This window comes from Stigmatopora argus, chromosome 14 (genome assembly GCF_051989625.1).
Source record: "Stigmatopora argus isolate UIUO_Sarg chromosome 14, RoL_Sarg_1.0, whole genome shotgun sequence".
In the NCBI taxonomy this organism is placed as follows: Eukaryota; Metazoa; Chordata; class Actinopteri; order Syngnathiformes; family Syngnathidae; genus Stigmatopora; species Stigmatopora argus.
Genome location: NC_135400.1, coordinates 16332422 through 16346176, shown reverse-complemented (window position 1 = coordinate 16346176; position 13755 = coordinate 16332422). Strand labels below are relative to the sequence as shown.

General features: G+C 28.4%; 1 protein-coding gene across 8 annotated transcripts in view; it reads right to left on the bottom strand.

The window, feature by feature from the left end:
* The window catches only part of coro7 (coronin 7), an 86269-nt gene that overhangs the window by 2809 nt on the left and 69705 nt on the right, over window positions 1-13755 (bottom strand). For 3 of the 8 annotated variants that reach the window (XM_077618879.1, XM_077618882.1, XM_077618884.1), the window contains exons 28-34: window positions 12199-13530; window positions 11217-11296; window positions 11021-11110; window positions 9234-9313; window positions 9038-9127; window positions 6345-6424; window positions 6154-6238 (exon numbers count right to left, since the gene is read on the bottom strand). In XM_077618879.1, the coding sequence (XP_077475005.1) occupies window positions 13522-13530 (9 nt within the window). In that variant the 3' untranslated portion in view covers window positions 6154-6238; window positions 6345-6424; window positions 9038-9127; ... (2 more) ...; window positions 11217-11296; window positions 12199-13521. Of the gene's footprint in view, window positions 1-6148; window positions 6239-6344; window positions 6425-9037; window positions 9128-9233; window positions 9314-11020; window positions 11111-11216; window positions 11297-12198; window positions 13531-13755 lie in introns of all 8 variants that reach the window. The other 5 variants (XM_077618880.1, XM_077618881.1, XM_077618883.1 and 2 more) reach the window with 5 other exon arrangements.

Below are 13755 nucleotides of genomic sequence, written 5' to 3'. Positions count from 1 at the left end.
TCGTTTTTTTAACGAAAAAAAGCCTTACTATACTATGTCGTTTTTAATTTAAAAAGCCTTACTATACCATGTCGTTTTTTAAGAAAAAAAAAGCCTTACTATACTATGTCGTTTTTTAAAGAAAAAAGCCTTACTATACTATGTCGTTTTTTTAAAGAAAAAAAGCCTTACTATACTAAGTCATTGTTTTAAGAAAAAAGCCTAACTATACTAAGTCGTTTTATTACGAAAAAAGCCTTACTATACTATGTCGTTTTTTAAAGAAAAAAGCCTTACTATACTATGCCATTTTTTAAAGAAAAAAGCCTTACTATACTATGTCGTTTTTTACGGAAAAAGCCTAACTATACTATGTCATTTTTTAAGAAAAAAAGCCTCACTATACTACGTCGTTTTTTAAGAAAAAAAGCCTTACTATACTATGTCGTTTTTTAATTTAAAAAGCCTTACTATACCATGTCGTTTTTAAAGAAAAAAAAGCCTTACTATACTATGTCGTTTTTTAAGAAAAAAAGCCTTACTATACTATGTCGTTTTTTAAAGAAAAAAGCCTTACTATACTATGTCGTTTTTTACGGAAAAAGCCTAACTATAATATGTCGTTTTTTAAGAAAAAAAAAGCCTTACTATACTATGTCATTTTTTAAAGAAAAAAGCCTTACTATACTATGTCGTTTTTTAAGAAAAAAAAGCCTTACTATACTATGTCGTTTTTTAAGAAAAAAAGCCTTACTATACTATGTCGTTTTTTAATTTAAAAAGCCTTACTATACCATGTCGTTTTTAAAGAAAAAAATGCCTTACTATACTATGTCGTTTTTTAAGAAAAAAGCCTGACTATACTATGTCGTTTTTTTAACGAAAAAAAGCCTTACTATACTATGTCGTTTTTTAATTTAAAAAGCCTTACTATACCATGTCGTTTTTTAAGAAAAAAGCCTTACTATACTATTCCATTTTTTAAAGAAAAAAGCCTTACTATACTATGTCGTTTTTTACGGAAAAAGCTTAACTATACTATGTCGTTTTTTAAGAAAAAAAGCCTTACTATACTATGTCATTTTTTAAGAAAAAATAGCCTCACTATACTATGTCGTTTTTTAAGAAAAAAAGCCTTACTATACTATGTCGTTTTTTTAACGAAAAAAAGCCTTACTATACTATGTCGTTTTTTTAACGAAAAAAAGCCTTATTATACTATGTCGTTTTTAATTTAAAAAGCCTTACTATACTATGTCGTTTTTTAAAGAAAAAAGCCTTACTATACTATGTCGTTTTTTTAAAGAAAAAAAGCCTTACTATACTAAGTCATTGTTTTAAGAAAAAAGCCTAACTATACTAAGTCGTTTTATTACGAAAAAAGCCTTACTATACTATGTCGTTTTTTAAAGAAAAAAGCCTTACTATACTATGCCATTTTTTAAAGAAAAAAGCCTTACTATACTATGTCGTTTTTTACGGAAAAAGCCTAACTATACTATGTCATTTTTTAAGAAAAAAAGCCTCACTATACTACGTCGTTTTTTAAGAAAAAAAGCCTTACTATACTATGTCGTTTTTTAATTTAAAAAGCCTTACTATACCATGTCGTTTTTAAAGAAAAAAAAGCCTTACTATACTATGTCGTTTTTTAAGAAAAAAAAGCCTTACTATACTATGTCATTTTTTAAAGAAAAAAGCCTTACTATACTATGTCGTTTTTTACGGAAAAAGCCTAACTATAATATGTCGTTTTTTAAGAAAAAAAAAAGCCTTACTATACTATGTCATTTTTTAAAGAAAAAAGCCTTACTATACTATGTCATTTTTTAAGAAAAAAGCCTTACTATACTATGTCGTTTTTTAAAGAAAAAAGCCTTACTATACTATGTCGTTTTTTAAAGAAAAAAGCCTTATTATACTATGTCGTTTCTTACGGAAAAAGCCTAACTATACTATGTCGTTTTTTAAGAAAAAAAAGCCTTACTATACTATGTCATTTTTTAAGAAAAAAAGCCTCACTATACTATGTCGTTTTTTAAGAAAAAAAGCCTTACTATACTATGTCGTTTTTTAATTTAAAAAGCCTTACTATACCATGTCGTTTTTAAAGAAAAAAATGCCTTACTATACTATGTCGTTTTTTAAGAAAAAAGCCTGACTATACTATGTCGTTTTTTTAACGAAAAAAAGCCTTACTATACTATGTCGTTTTTTAATTTAAAAAGCCTTACTATACCATGTCGTTTTTTAAGAAAAAAGCCTTACTCTACTATTCCATTTTTTAAAGAAAAAAGCCTTACTATACTATGTCGTTTTTTACGGAAAAAGCTTAACTATACTATGTCGTTTTTTAAGAAAAAAAGCCTTACTATACTATGTCATTTTTTAAGAAAAAATAGCCTCACTATACTATGTCGTTTTTTAAGAAAAAAAGCCTTACTATACTATGTCGTTTTTTTAACGAAAAAAAGCCTTACTATACTATGTCGTTTTTAATTTAAAAAGCCTTACTATACCATGTCGTTTTTTAAGAAAAAAAAGCCTTACTATACTATGTCGTTTTTTAAAGAAAAAAGCCTTACTATACTATGTCGTTTTTTTAAAGACAAAAAGCCTTACTATACTAAGTCATTGTTTTAAGAAAAAAGCCTAACTATACTAAGTCGTTTTATTACGAAAAAAGCCTTACTATACTATGTCGTTTTTTACGGAAAAAGCCTAACTATACTATGTCGTTTTTTAAGAAAAAAAAAAGCCTTACTATACTATGTCATTTTTTAAGAAAAAAGCCTTACTATACTATGTCGTTTTTTTAAGAAAAAAGCCTTACTATACTATGTCATTTTTTAAGAAAAAAGCCTTACTATACTATGTCGTTTTTTAAAGAAAAAAGCCTTACTATACTGTCGTTTTTTAAAGAAAAAAGCCTTACTATACTATGCCATTTTTTAAAGAAAAAAGCCTTACTATTCTATGTCGTTTCTTACGGAAAAAGCCTAACTATACTATGTCGTTTTTTAAGAAAAAAAAGCCTTACTATACTATGTCATTTTTTAAGAAAAAAAGCCTCACTATACTATGTCGTTTTTTAAGAAAAAAAGCCTTACTATACTATGTCGTTTTTTAATTTAAAAAGCCTTACTATACCATGTCGTTTTTAAAGAAAAAAAAGCCTTACTATACTATGTCGTTTTTTTAAGAAAAAAGCCTTACTATACTATGTCATTTTTTAAGAAAAAAGCCTTACTATACTATGTCGTTTTTTAAAGAAAAAAGCCTTTCTATACTATGTCGTTTTTTAAAGAAAAAAGCCTTACTATACTATGTCGTTTTTTAAGAAAAAAAGCCTTACTATACTATGTCGTTTTTTAAGAAAAAAGCCTTACTATACTATGTCGTTTTTTAAGAAAAAAGCCTTACTGTACTATGTCGTTTTTTTAAGAAAAAAGCCTTACTATACTATGTCGTTTTTTAAGAAAAAAGCCGTACTATACTATGTCGTTTTTTGAAGAAAAAAGCCTTACTATACTATGTCGTTTTTTAAGAAAAAAGCTTAACTATACTATGTCGTTTTTTAAGAAAAAAAGCCTTACTATACTATGTCATTTTTTAAGAAAAAATAGCCTCACTATACTATGTCGTTTTTTAAGAAAAAAAGCCTTACTATACTATGTCGTTTTTTTAACGAAAAAAAGCCTTACTATACTATGTCGTTTTTTTAACGAAAAAAAGCCTTATTATACTATGTCGTTTTTAATTTAAAAAGCCTTACTATACTATGTCGTTTTTTAAAGAAAAAAGCCTTACTATACTATGTCGTTTTTTTAAAGAAAAAAAGCCTTACTATACTAAGTCATTGTTTTAAGAAAAAAGCCTAACTATACTAAGTCGTTTTATTACGAAAAAAGCCTTACTATACTATGTCGTTTTTTAAAGAAAAAAGCCTTACTATACTATGCCATTTTTTAAAGAAAAAAGCCTTACTATACTATGTCGTTTTTTACGGAAAAAGCCTAACTATACTATGTCATTTTTTAAGAAAAAAAGCCTCACTATACTACGTCGTTTTTTAAGAAAAAAAGCCTTACTATACTATGTCGTTTTTTAATTTAAAAAGCCTTACTATACCATGTCGTTTTTAAAGAAAAAAAAGCCTTACTATACTATGTCGTTTTTTAAGAAAAAAAAGCCTTACTATACTATGTCATTTTTTAAAGAAAAAAGCCTTACTATACTATGTCGTTTTTTACGGAAAAAGCCTAACTATAATATGTCGTTTTTTAAGAAAAAAAAAAGCCTTACTATACTATGTCATTTTTTAAAGAAAAAAGCCTTACTATACTATGTCATTTTTTAAGAAAAAAGCCTTACTATACTATGTCGTTTTTTAAAGAAAAAAGCCTTACTATACTATGTCGTTTTTTAAAGAAAAAAGCCTTATTATACTATGTCGTTTCTTACGGAAAAAGCCTAACTATACTATGTCGTTTTTTAAGAAAAAAAAGCCTTACTATACTATGTCATTTTTTAAGAAAAAAAGCCTCACTATACTATGTCGTTTTTTAATTTAAAAAGCCTTACTATACCATGTCGTTTTTAAAGAAAAAAATGCCTTACTATACTATGTCGTTTTTTAAGAAAAAAGCCTGACTATACTATGTCGTTTTTTTAACGAAAAAAAGCCTTACTATACTATGTCGTTTTTTAATTTAAAAAGCCTTACTATACCATGTCGTTTTTTAAGAAAAAAGCCTTACTCTACTATTCCATTTTTTAAAGAAAAAAGCCTTACTATACTATGTCGTTTTTTACGGAAAAAGCTTAACTATACTATGTCGTTTTTTAAGAAAAAAAGCCTTACTATACTATGTCATTTTTTAAGAAAAAATAGCCTCACTATACTATGTCGTTTTTTAAGAAAAAAAGCCTTACTATACTATGTCGTTTTTTTAACGAAAAAAAGCCTTACTATACTATGTCGTTTTTAATTTAAAAAGCCTTACTATACCATGTCGTTTTTTAAGAAAAAAAAGCCTTACTATACTATGTCGTTTTTTAAAGAAAAAAGCCTTACTATACTATGTCGTTTTTTTAAAGACAAAAAGCCTTACTATACTAAGTCATTGTTTTAAGAAAAAAGCCTAACTATACTAAGTCGTTTTATTACGAAAAAAGCCTTACTATACTATGTCGTTTTTTACGGAAAAAGCCTAACTATACTATGTCGTTTTTTAAGAAAAAAAAAAGCCTTACTATACTATGTCATTTTTTAAGAAAAAAGCCTTACTATACTATGTCGTTTTTTTAAGAAAAAAGCCTTACTATACTATGTCATTTTTTAAGAAAAAAGCCTTACTATACTATGTCGTTTTTTAAAGAAAAAAGCCTTACTATACTGTCGTTTTTTAAAGAAAAAAGCCTTACTATACTATGCCATTTTTTAAAGAAAAAAGCCTTACTATTCTATGTCGTTTCTTACGGAAAAAGCCTAACTATACTATGTCGTTTTTTAAGAAAAAAAAGCCTTACTATACTATGTCATTTTTTAAGAAAAAAAGCCTCACTATACTATGTCGTTTTTTAAGAAAAAAAGCCTTACTATACTATGTCGTTTTTTAATTTAAAAAGCCTTACTATACCATGTCGTTTTTAAAGAAAAAAAAGCCTTACTATACTATGTCGTTTTTTTAAGAAAAAAGCCTTACTATACTATGTCATTTTTTAAGAAAAAAGCCTTACTATACTATGTCGTTTTTTAAAGAAAAAAGCCTTTCTATACTATGTCGTTTTTTAAAGAAAAAAGCCTTACTATACTATGCCATTTTTTAAAGAAAAAAGCCTTACTATACTATGTCGTTTCTTACGGAAAAAGCCTAACTATACTATGTCGTTTTTTAAGAAAAAAAAGCCTTACTATACTATGTCGTTTTTTTAACGAAAAAAAGCCTTACTATACTATGTCGTTTTTAATTTAAAAAGCCTTACTATACCATGTCGTTTTTTAAGAAAAAAAGCCTTACTATACTATGTCGTTTTTTTAATTTAAAAAGCCTTACTATACCATGTCGTTTTTAAAGAAAAAAAAAGCCTTACTATACTATGTCGTTTTTTAAGAAAAAAAAAGCCTTACTATACTATGTCATTTTTTAAAGAAAAAAAGCCTTACTATACATGGTCATTATTGAAGACCCGGCGGATGAGTGGTGAGCACATTGGCCTCAGTGGGGGTCCAGGGTTCAAATCCAGGATGGTCCACCTGTGAGGAGTTTTTGAAAAAAAGCCTGATTTTACACGGTCCTTTTTTTACGAATAAAAGCCGTACTATATACATTTCTCATTTTTATGAGGAAAAAAACCCTTACTTTAGGGGGGGCCAGTGGTTGAGTGGTTTCCACGTCGACATCACAGTGGGGGTCCTGGGTTAAAATCCCAGATGGTTCACCTGTGTGCAGTTTGCGAAAAAAAAGCCTTACTATACATGGTCATTTTTTAACAAAAAAGCCTTTTAAAGAAAAAAAAAGGCTTACTATACTGTCATCTTTTAAGAAAAAAAGCCTTACTATACTGTGTCATTTTTTAAGAAAAAAAGCCTTACTTTACTATGTCGTTTTTTACGAAAAAAAGCCTTACTATACTATGTCGTTTTTTAAGAAAAAAGCCTTACTATACTATGTCGTTTTTAAAGAAAAAAAGCCTTACTATACTATGTCGTTTCTTAAAGAAAAAAAGCCTTACTATACTGTCGTTTTTTAAGAAAAAAGCCTTACTATACTATGTCGTTTTTTAAAGAAAAAAAGCCTTACTATACTATGTCGTTTTTTAGGGAAAAAGCCTAACTATACCATGTCGTTTTTTAAGAAAAAAAAGCCTTACTATACTATGTCATTTTTTAAGAAAAAAAGCCTCACTATACTATGTCGTTTTTTAAGAAAAAAAGCCTTACTATACTATGTCGTTTTTTTAAAAAAAAGCCTTACTATACTATGTCGTTTTTTAAGAAAAAAGCCTGACTATACTATGTCGTTTTTTTAACGAAAAAAAGCCTTACTATACTATGTCGTTTTTTAATTTAAAAAGCCTTACTATACCATGTCGTTTTTTAAGAAAAAAGCCTTACTACACTATTCCATTTTTTAAAGAAAAAAGCCTTACTATACTATGTTGTTTTTTACAGAAAAAGCTTAACTATACTATGTCGTTTTTTAAGAAAAAAAGCCTTACTATACTATGTCGTTTTTTACGGAAAAAGCCTAACTATACCATGTCGTTTTTTAAGAAAAAAAAGCCTTACTATACTATGTCATTTTTTAAGAAAAAAAGCCTCACTATACTATGTCGTTTTTTAAGAAAAAAAGCCTTACTATACTATGTCGTTTTTTTTTTTAAAAGCCTTACTATACTATGTCGTTTTTTAAGAAAAAAGCCTGACTATACTATGTCGTTTTTTTAACGAAAAAAAGCCTTACTATACTATGTCGTTTTTTAATTTAAAAAGCCTTACTATACCATGTCGTTTTTTAAGAAAAAAGCCTTACTATACTATTCCATTTTTTAAAGAAAAAAGCCTTACTATACTATGTCGTTTTTTACGGAAAAAGCTTAACTATACTATGTCGTTTTTTAAGAAAAAAAGCCTTACTATACTATGTCATTTTTTAAGAAAAAATAGCCTCACTATACTATGTCGTTTTTTAAGAAAAAAAGCCTTACTATACTATGTCATTTTTTAAGAAAAAATAGCCTCACTATACTATGTCGTTTTTTAAGAAAAAAAGCCTTACTATTCTATGTCGTTTTTTTAACGAAAAAAAGCCTTACTATACTATGTCGTTTTTAATTTAAAAAGCCTTACTATACCATGTCGTTTTTTAAGAAAAAAAGCCTTACTATACTATGTCGTTTTTTAAAGAAAAAAAGCCTTACTATACTAAGTCATTGTTTTAAGAAAAAAGCCTAACTATACTGTCGTTTTTTTACGAAAAAAGCCTTACTATACTATGTCGTTTTTTAAAGAAAAAAGCCTTACTATACTATGCCATTTTTTAAAGAAAAAAGCCTTACTATACTATGTCGTTTTTTAATTTAAAAAGCCTTACTATACCATGTCGTTTTTAAAGAAAAAAGCCTTACTATACTATGTCGTTTTTTAAGAAAAAAAAAGCCTTACTATACTATGTCATTTTTTAAAGAAAAAAGCCTTACTATACTATGTCGTTTTTTACGGAAAAAGCCTAACTATACTGTCGTTTTTTAAGAAAAAAAAAAGCCTTACTATACTATGTCATTTTTTAAGAAAAAAGAATTACTATACTATGTCGTTTTTTTAAGAAAAAAGCCTTACTATACTATGTCATTTTTTAAGAAAAAAGCCTTACTATACTATGTTGTTTTTGAAAGAAAAAAGCCTTACTATACTATGTCGTTTTTTAAAGAAAATAGCCTTACTATACTATGCCATTTTTTAAAGACAAAAGCCTTACTATACTATGTCGTTTCTTACGGAAAAAGCCTAACTATACTATGTCGTTTTTTAAGAAAAAAAAGCCTTACTATACTATGTCATTTTTTAAGAAAAAAAGCCTCACTATACTATGTCGTTTTTTAAAGAAAAAAAGCCTTACTATACTATGTCGTTTTTTAATTTAAAAAGCCTTACTATACCATGTCGTTTTTAAAGAAAAAAAAGCCTTACTATACTATGTCGTTTTTTAAGAAAAAAAAAGCCTTACTATACTATGTCATTTTTTAAAGAAAAAAGCCTTACTATACTATGTCGTTTTTTAAGAAAAAAAAAAGCCTTACTATACTATGTCATTTTTTTAAGAAAAAAAGCCTCACTATACTATGTCGTTTTTTAATTTAAAAAGCCTTACTATACCATGTCGTTTTTAAAGAAAAAAAAGCCTTACTATACTATGTCGTTTTTTAAGAAAAAAAAGCCTTACTATACTATGTCATTTTTTAAAGAAAAAAGCCTTACTATACTATGTCGTTTTTTAAGAAAAAAAAAAAGCCTTACTATACTATGTCATTTTTTAAAGAAAAAAAGCCTTACTATACATGGTCATTTTTGAAGACCCGGCGGATGAGTGGTGAGCACATCGGCCTCAGTGGGGGTCCAGGGTTCAAATCCAGGATGGTCCACCTGTGTGGAGTTTTTGAAAAAAAGCCTGATTTTACACGGTCATTTTTTTACGAATAAAAGCCTTACTATATACATTTCTCATTTTTATGAGGAAAAAAACCCTTACTTTAGGGGGGGCCAGTGGTTGAGTGGTTTCCACGTCGACATCACAGTGGGGGTCCTGGGTTAAAATCCCAGATGGTTCACCTGTGTGCAGTTTGCGAAAAAAAAGCCTTACTATACATGGTCATTTTTTAACAAAAAAGCCTTTTAAAGAAAAAAAAAGGCTTACTATACTGTCATCTTTTAAGAAAAAAAGCCTTACTATACTGTGTCATTTTTTAAGAAAAAAAGCCTTACTTTACTATGTCGTTTTTTACGAAAAAAAAGCCTTACTATACTATGTCGTTTTTTAAGAAAAAAGCCTTACTATACTATGTCGTTTTTAAAGAAAAAAAAAGCCTTACTATACTATGTCGTTTTTAAGAAAAAAAGCCTTACTATACTATGTGGTTTTTAAAGAAAAAAAGCCTTACTATACTATGTTGTTTTTAAAGAAAAAAAGCCTTACTATACTATGTCGTTTCTTAAAGAAAAAAAGCCTTACTATACTATGTCATTTTTTAAAGGAAAAAAAAGCCTTACTATACTGTCGTTTTTTTAAGAAAAAAGCCTTACTATACTGTTGTTTTTTAAGAAAAAAGCCTTGCTATACTATGTCGTTTTTTTACGAGAAAAAGCCTTACTATACTATGTCGTTTTTTAAAGAAAAAAAGCCTTACTATACTAAGTCATTGTTTTAAGAAAAAAGCCTAACTATACTGTCGTTTTTTTACGAAAAAAGCCTTACTATACTATGTCGTTTTTTAAAGAAAAAAGCCTTACTATACTATGCCATTTTTTAAAGAAAAAAGCCTTACTATACTATGTCGTTTTTTAATTTAAAAAGCCTTACTATACCATGTCGTTTTTAAAGAAAAAAGCCTTACTATACTATGTCGTTTTTTAAGAAAAAAAAAGCCTTACTATACTATGTCATTTTTTAAAGAAAAAAGCCTTACTATACTATGTCGTTTTTTACGGAAAAAGCCTAACTATACTGTCGTTTTTTAAGAAAAAAAAAAGCCTTACTATACTATGTCATTTTTTAAGAAAAAAGAATTACTATACTATGTCGTTTTTTTAAGAAAAAAGCCTTACTATACTATGTCATTTTTTAAGAAAAAAGCCTTACTATACTATGTTGTTTTTGAAAGAAAAAAGCCTTACTATACTATGTCGTTTTTTAAAGAAAATAGCCTTACTATACTATGCCATTTTTTAAAGACAAAAGCCTTACTATACTATGTCGTTTCTTACGGAAAAAGCCTAACTATACTATGTCGTTTTTTAAGAAAAAAAAGCCTTACTATACTATGTCATTTTTTAAGAAAAAAAGCCTCACTATACTATGTCGTTTTTTAAAGAAAAAAAGCCTTACTATACTATGTCGTTTTTTAATTTAAAAAGCCTTACTATACCATGTCGTTTTTAAAGAAAAAAAAGCCTTACTATACTATGTCGTTTTTTAAGAAAAAAAAAGCCTTACTATACTATGTCATTTTTTAAAGAAAAAAGCCTTACTATACTATGTCGTTTTTTAAGAAAAAAAAAAGCCTTACTATACTATGTCATTTTTTTAAGAAAAAAAGCCTCACTATACTATGTCGTTTTTTAATTTAAAAAGCCTTACTATACCATGTCGTTTTTAAAGAAAAAAAAGCCTTACTATACTATGTCGTTTTTTAAGAAAAAAAAGCCTTACTATACTATGTCATTTTTTAAAGAAAAAAGCCTTACTATACTATGTCGTTTTTTAAGAAAAAAAAAAAGCCTTACTATACTATGTCATTTTTTAAAGAAAAAAAGCCTTACTATACATGGTCATTTTTGAAGACCCGGCGGATGAGTGGTGAGCACATCGGCCTCAGTGGGGGTCCAGGGTTCAAATCCAGGATGGTCCACCTGTGTGGAGTTTTTGAAAAAAAGCCTGATTTTACACGGTCATTTTTTTACGAATAAAAGCCTTACTATATACATTTCTCATTTTTATGAGGAAAAAAACCCTTACTTTAGGGGGGGCCAGTGGTTGAGTGGTTTCCACGTCGACATCACAGTGGGGGTCCTGGGTTAAAATCCCAGATGGTTCACCTGTGTGCAGTTTGCGAAAAAAAAGCCTTACTATACATGGTCATTTTTTAACAAAAAAGCCTTTTAAAGAAAAAAAAAGGCTTACTATACTGTCATCTTTTAAGAAAAAAAGCCTTACTATACTGTGTCATTTTTTAAGAAAAAAAGCCTTACTTTACTATGTCGTTTTTTACGAAAAAAAAGCCTTACTATACTATGTCGTTTTTTAAGAAAAAAGCCTTACTATACTATGTCGTTTTTAAAGAAAAAAAAGCCTTACTATACTATGTCGTTTTTAAGAAAAAAAGCCTTACTATACTATGTGGTTTTTAAAGAAAAAAAGCCTTACTATACTATGTTGTTTTTAAAGAAAAAAAGCCTTACTATACTATGTCGTTTCTTAAAGAAAAAAAGCCTTACTATACTATGTCATTTTTTAAAGGAAAAAAAAGCCTTACTATACTGTCGTTTTTTTAAGAAAAAAGCCTTACTATACTGTTGTTTTTTAAGAAAAAAGCCTTGCTATACTATGTCGTTTTTTTACGAGAAAAAGCCTTACTATACTATGTCGTTTTTTAAGAAAAAAAGCCTTACTATACTATGTCGTTTTTTACGAAAAAAAAGCCTTACTATACTACTCCTGCGGTACAAACAAAGCAGTGTCCAATTAGGATTAGGATGATTAGAAATGGGCCATTTTCTTTCAAATCCGCTTCTGCCGCTTTCAATGATCCAACTCAAAATGCTAGAAATGAATTGATTTTTTTCCACCATTGTGTTTAACTCCAAATGGTATAATGGTTGATTTGTATTTCATCCGTGGCTCTCTCGCTAAATTAAGATAATGTCATGGAATAAAGCTCACATAAACAAGAAAACGCTAACAAGAATGACATGTTCATTTAAATAATGACTTTTCTTACCATTTCGGCGTCGTAATGCGGCTTTCGGAGGACGGAGGACTCTTCACATGCAGGAACAGCATTGAAAGTTACACGGAAGTGTCAAAGTTCACGGAAGCATCGAAGACTGCTTGTCTACTAGTATGATGACATCTAGCGTTGGGGAGGAAGAACTGCAGCTTGGTTCTCATATCTCGCACTGATTCATTTGGTTATCGAAGCATACCAAATAAGCGGTCAAACACCTTTAACAGTGTAATAAACCAAGTATACCAAGTATATTTTTTCCTGATGTCTTCAAAAAAATCCAACTAGAAATACAACAAGATGGGTAAATAGAATCAAAGTCAAATTTAATTTGAAAACAATGCTGAATAAAATATGGAAAATTAACCCTGACCATTAAACAATTCCACACCGATTTAAAAATGATCCCAGCAGTATTAAAACAAATGACAAAATATGGCATTTTAGAAGAAGAACAAGCAAATACATAATTCATACAGTACAGTACATCATTGCACCAACACCGACAACAATCAGAGATTGTAAACAAACGGATGCAATTTGTTTGGAAGTGCCGGCTTATTATGGCTTGATTGTATTACTATTATTTTTTTTACTAATATTTTTATGTCATTTGAGACATTCCAGTAAGTTGCAACGACTAAAACCTACTTTTAAGTGCCCATAAAGTTAAATATTTGGAGGAAGTGTTATATCTTTCAAATAAAATCTCAACCTAAACTACAGTAAAGTATATTAATATCCCGGTTATTAAGAAAATACAAGTGAAAAAAGTACATTAGCACTCAGGGAATAAGCAGAAAATTAGTAAAAGTAATAAAACATTTTTTTAAAAACTGCTCATGGCCAATTATGAAAACTGGCAACCCTGTATTTAATTATAGTCATAAGAATATTTTAATTAGCTACATTTACCCTACCTCCTCATTTTTTTTTAGCAAAAACTGTAAACATTCCCCAGATAACCACAACTATATGATAATACATATTCATATGCACCGACATGAAACCATCACAAAACCGTCACCTACTCTCATAAACAAATTCTAAAGTTAATGCCACTATAAAAAGAGGTCAACATGATTCCAGATGTTATAAAATTCCATTTCCTTTTTTTTTTAAAAGATCATTTTCAACCTTGAGAAAGCCTCCCAAAAAGCATGTAGAATTCCTGAATGCCTTTTGTGGCATGTTTAACATTTTCCACATTATAACATTAAATACCTTGAAAAAATGACATTTCATAGGACTGGCACGATAAAAAATGATTGGTCGGAGTGACGCTGTAATGCCGAGTGTGCGGTTGTCCTCGTCTTTTTAATCGTCCTGTGAGACCAAAGAAAAGAAAGACCAAGGTGACGACAGGGCGAGGAATATGACGGAAAATTAATTTGGAAAAGCATGTCATAGAAAGTTTGGTTGTCTGGACAATTTTTTGATTTTTGGACTTTTTAAAGTTGGCCAGCAGAGGGCAGTAAAGCATCACAACATGATTTTTTTTTTTTTGCCTTTGTGGCATTGCAAAATTATCGTATTGATATTTTTTGGGAA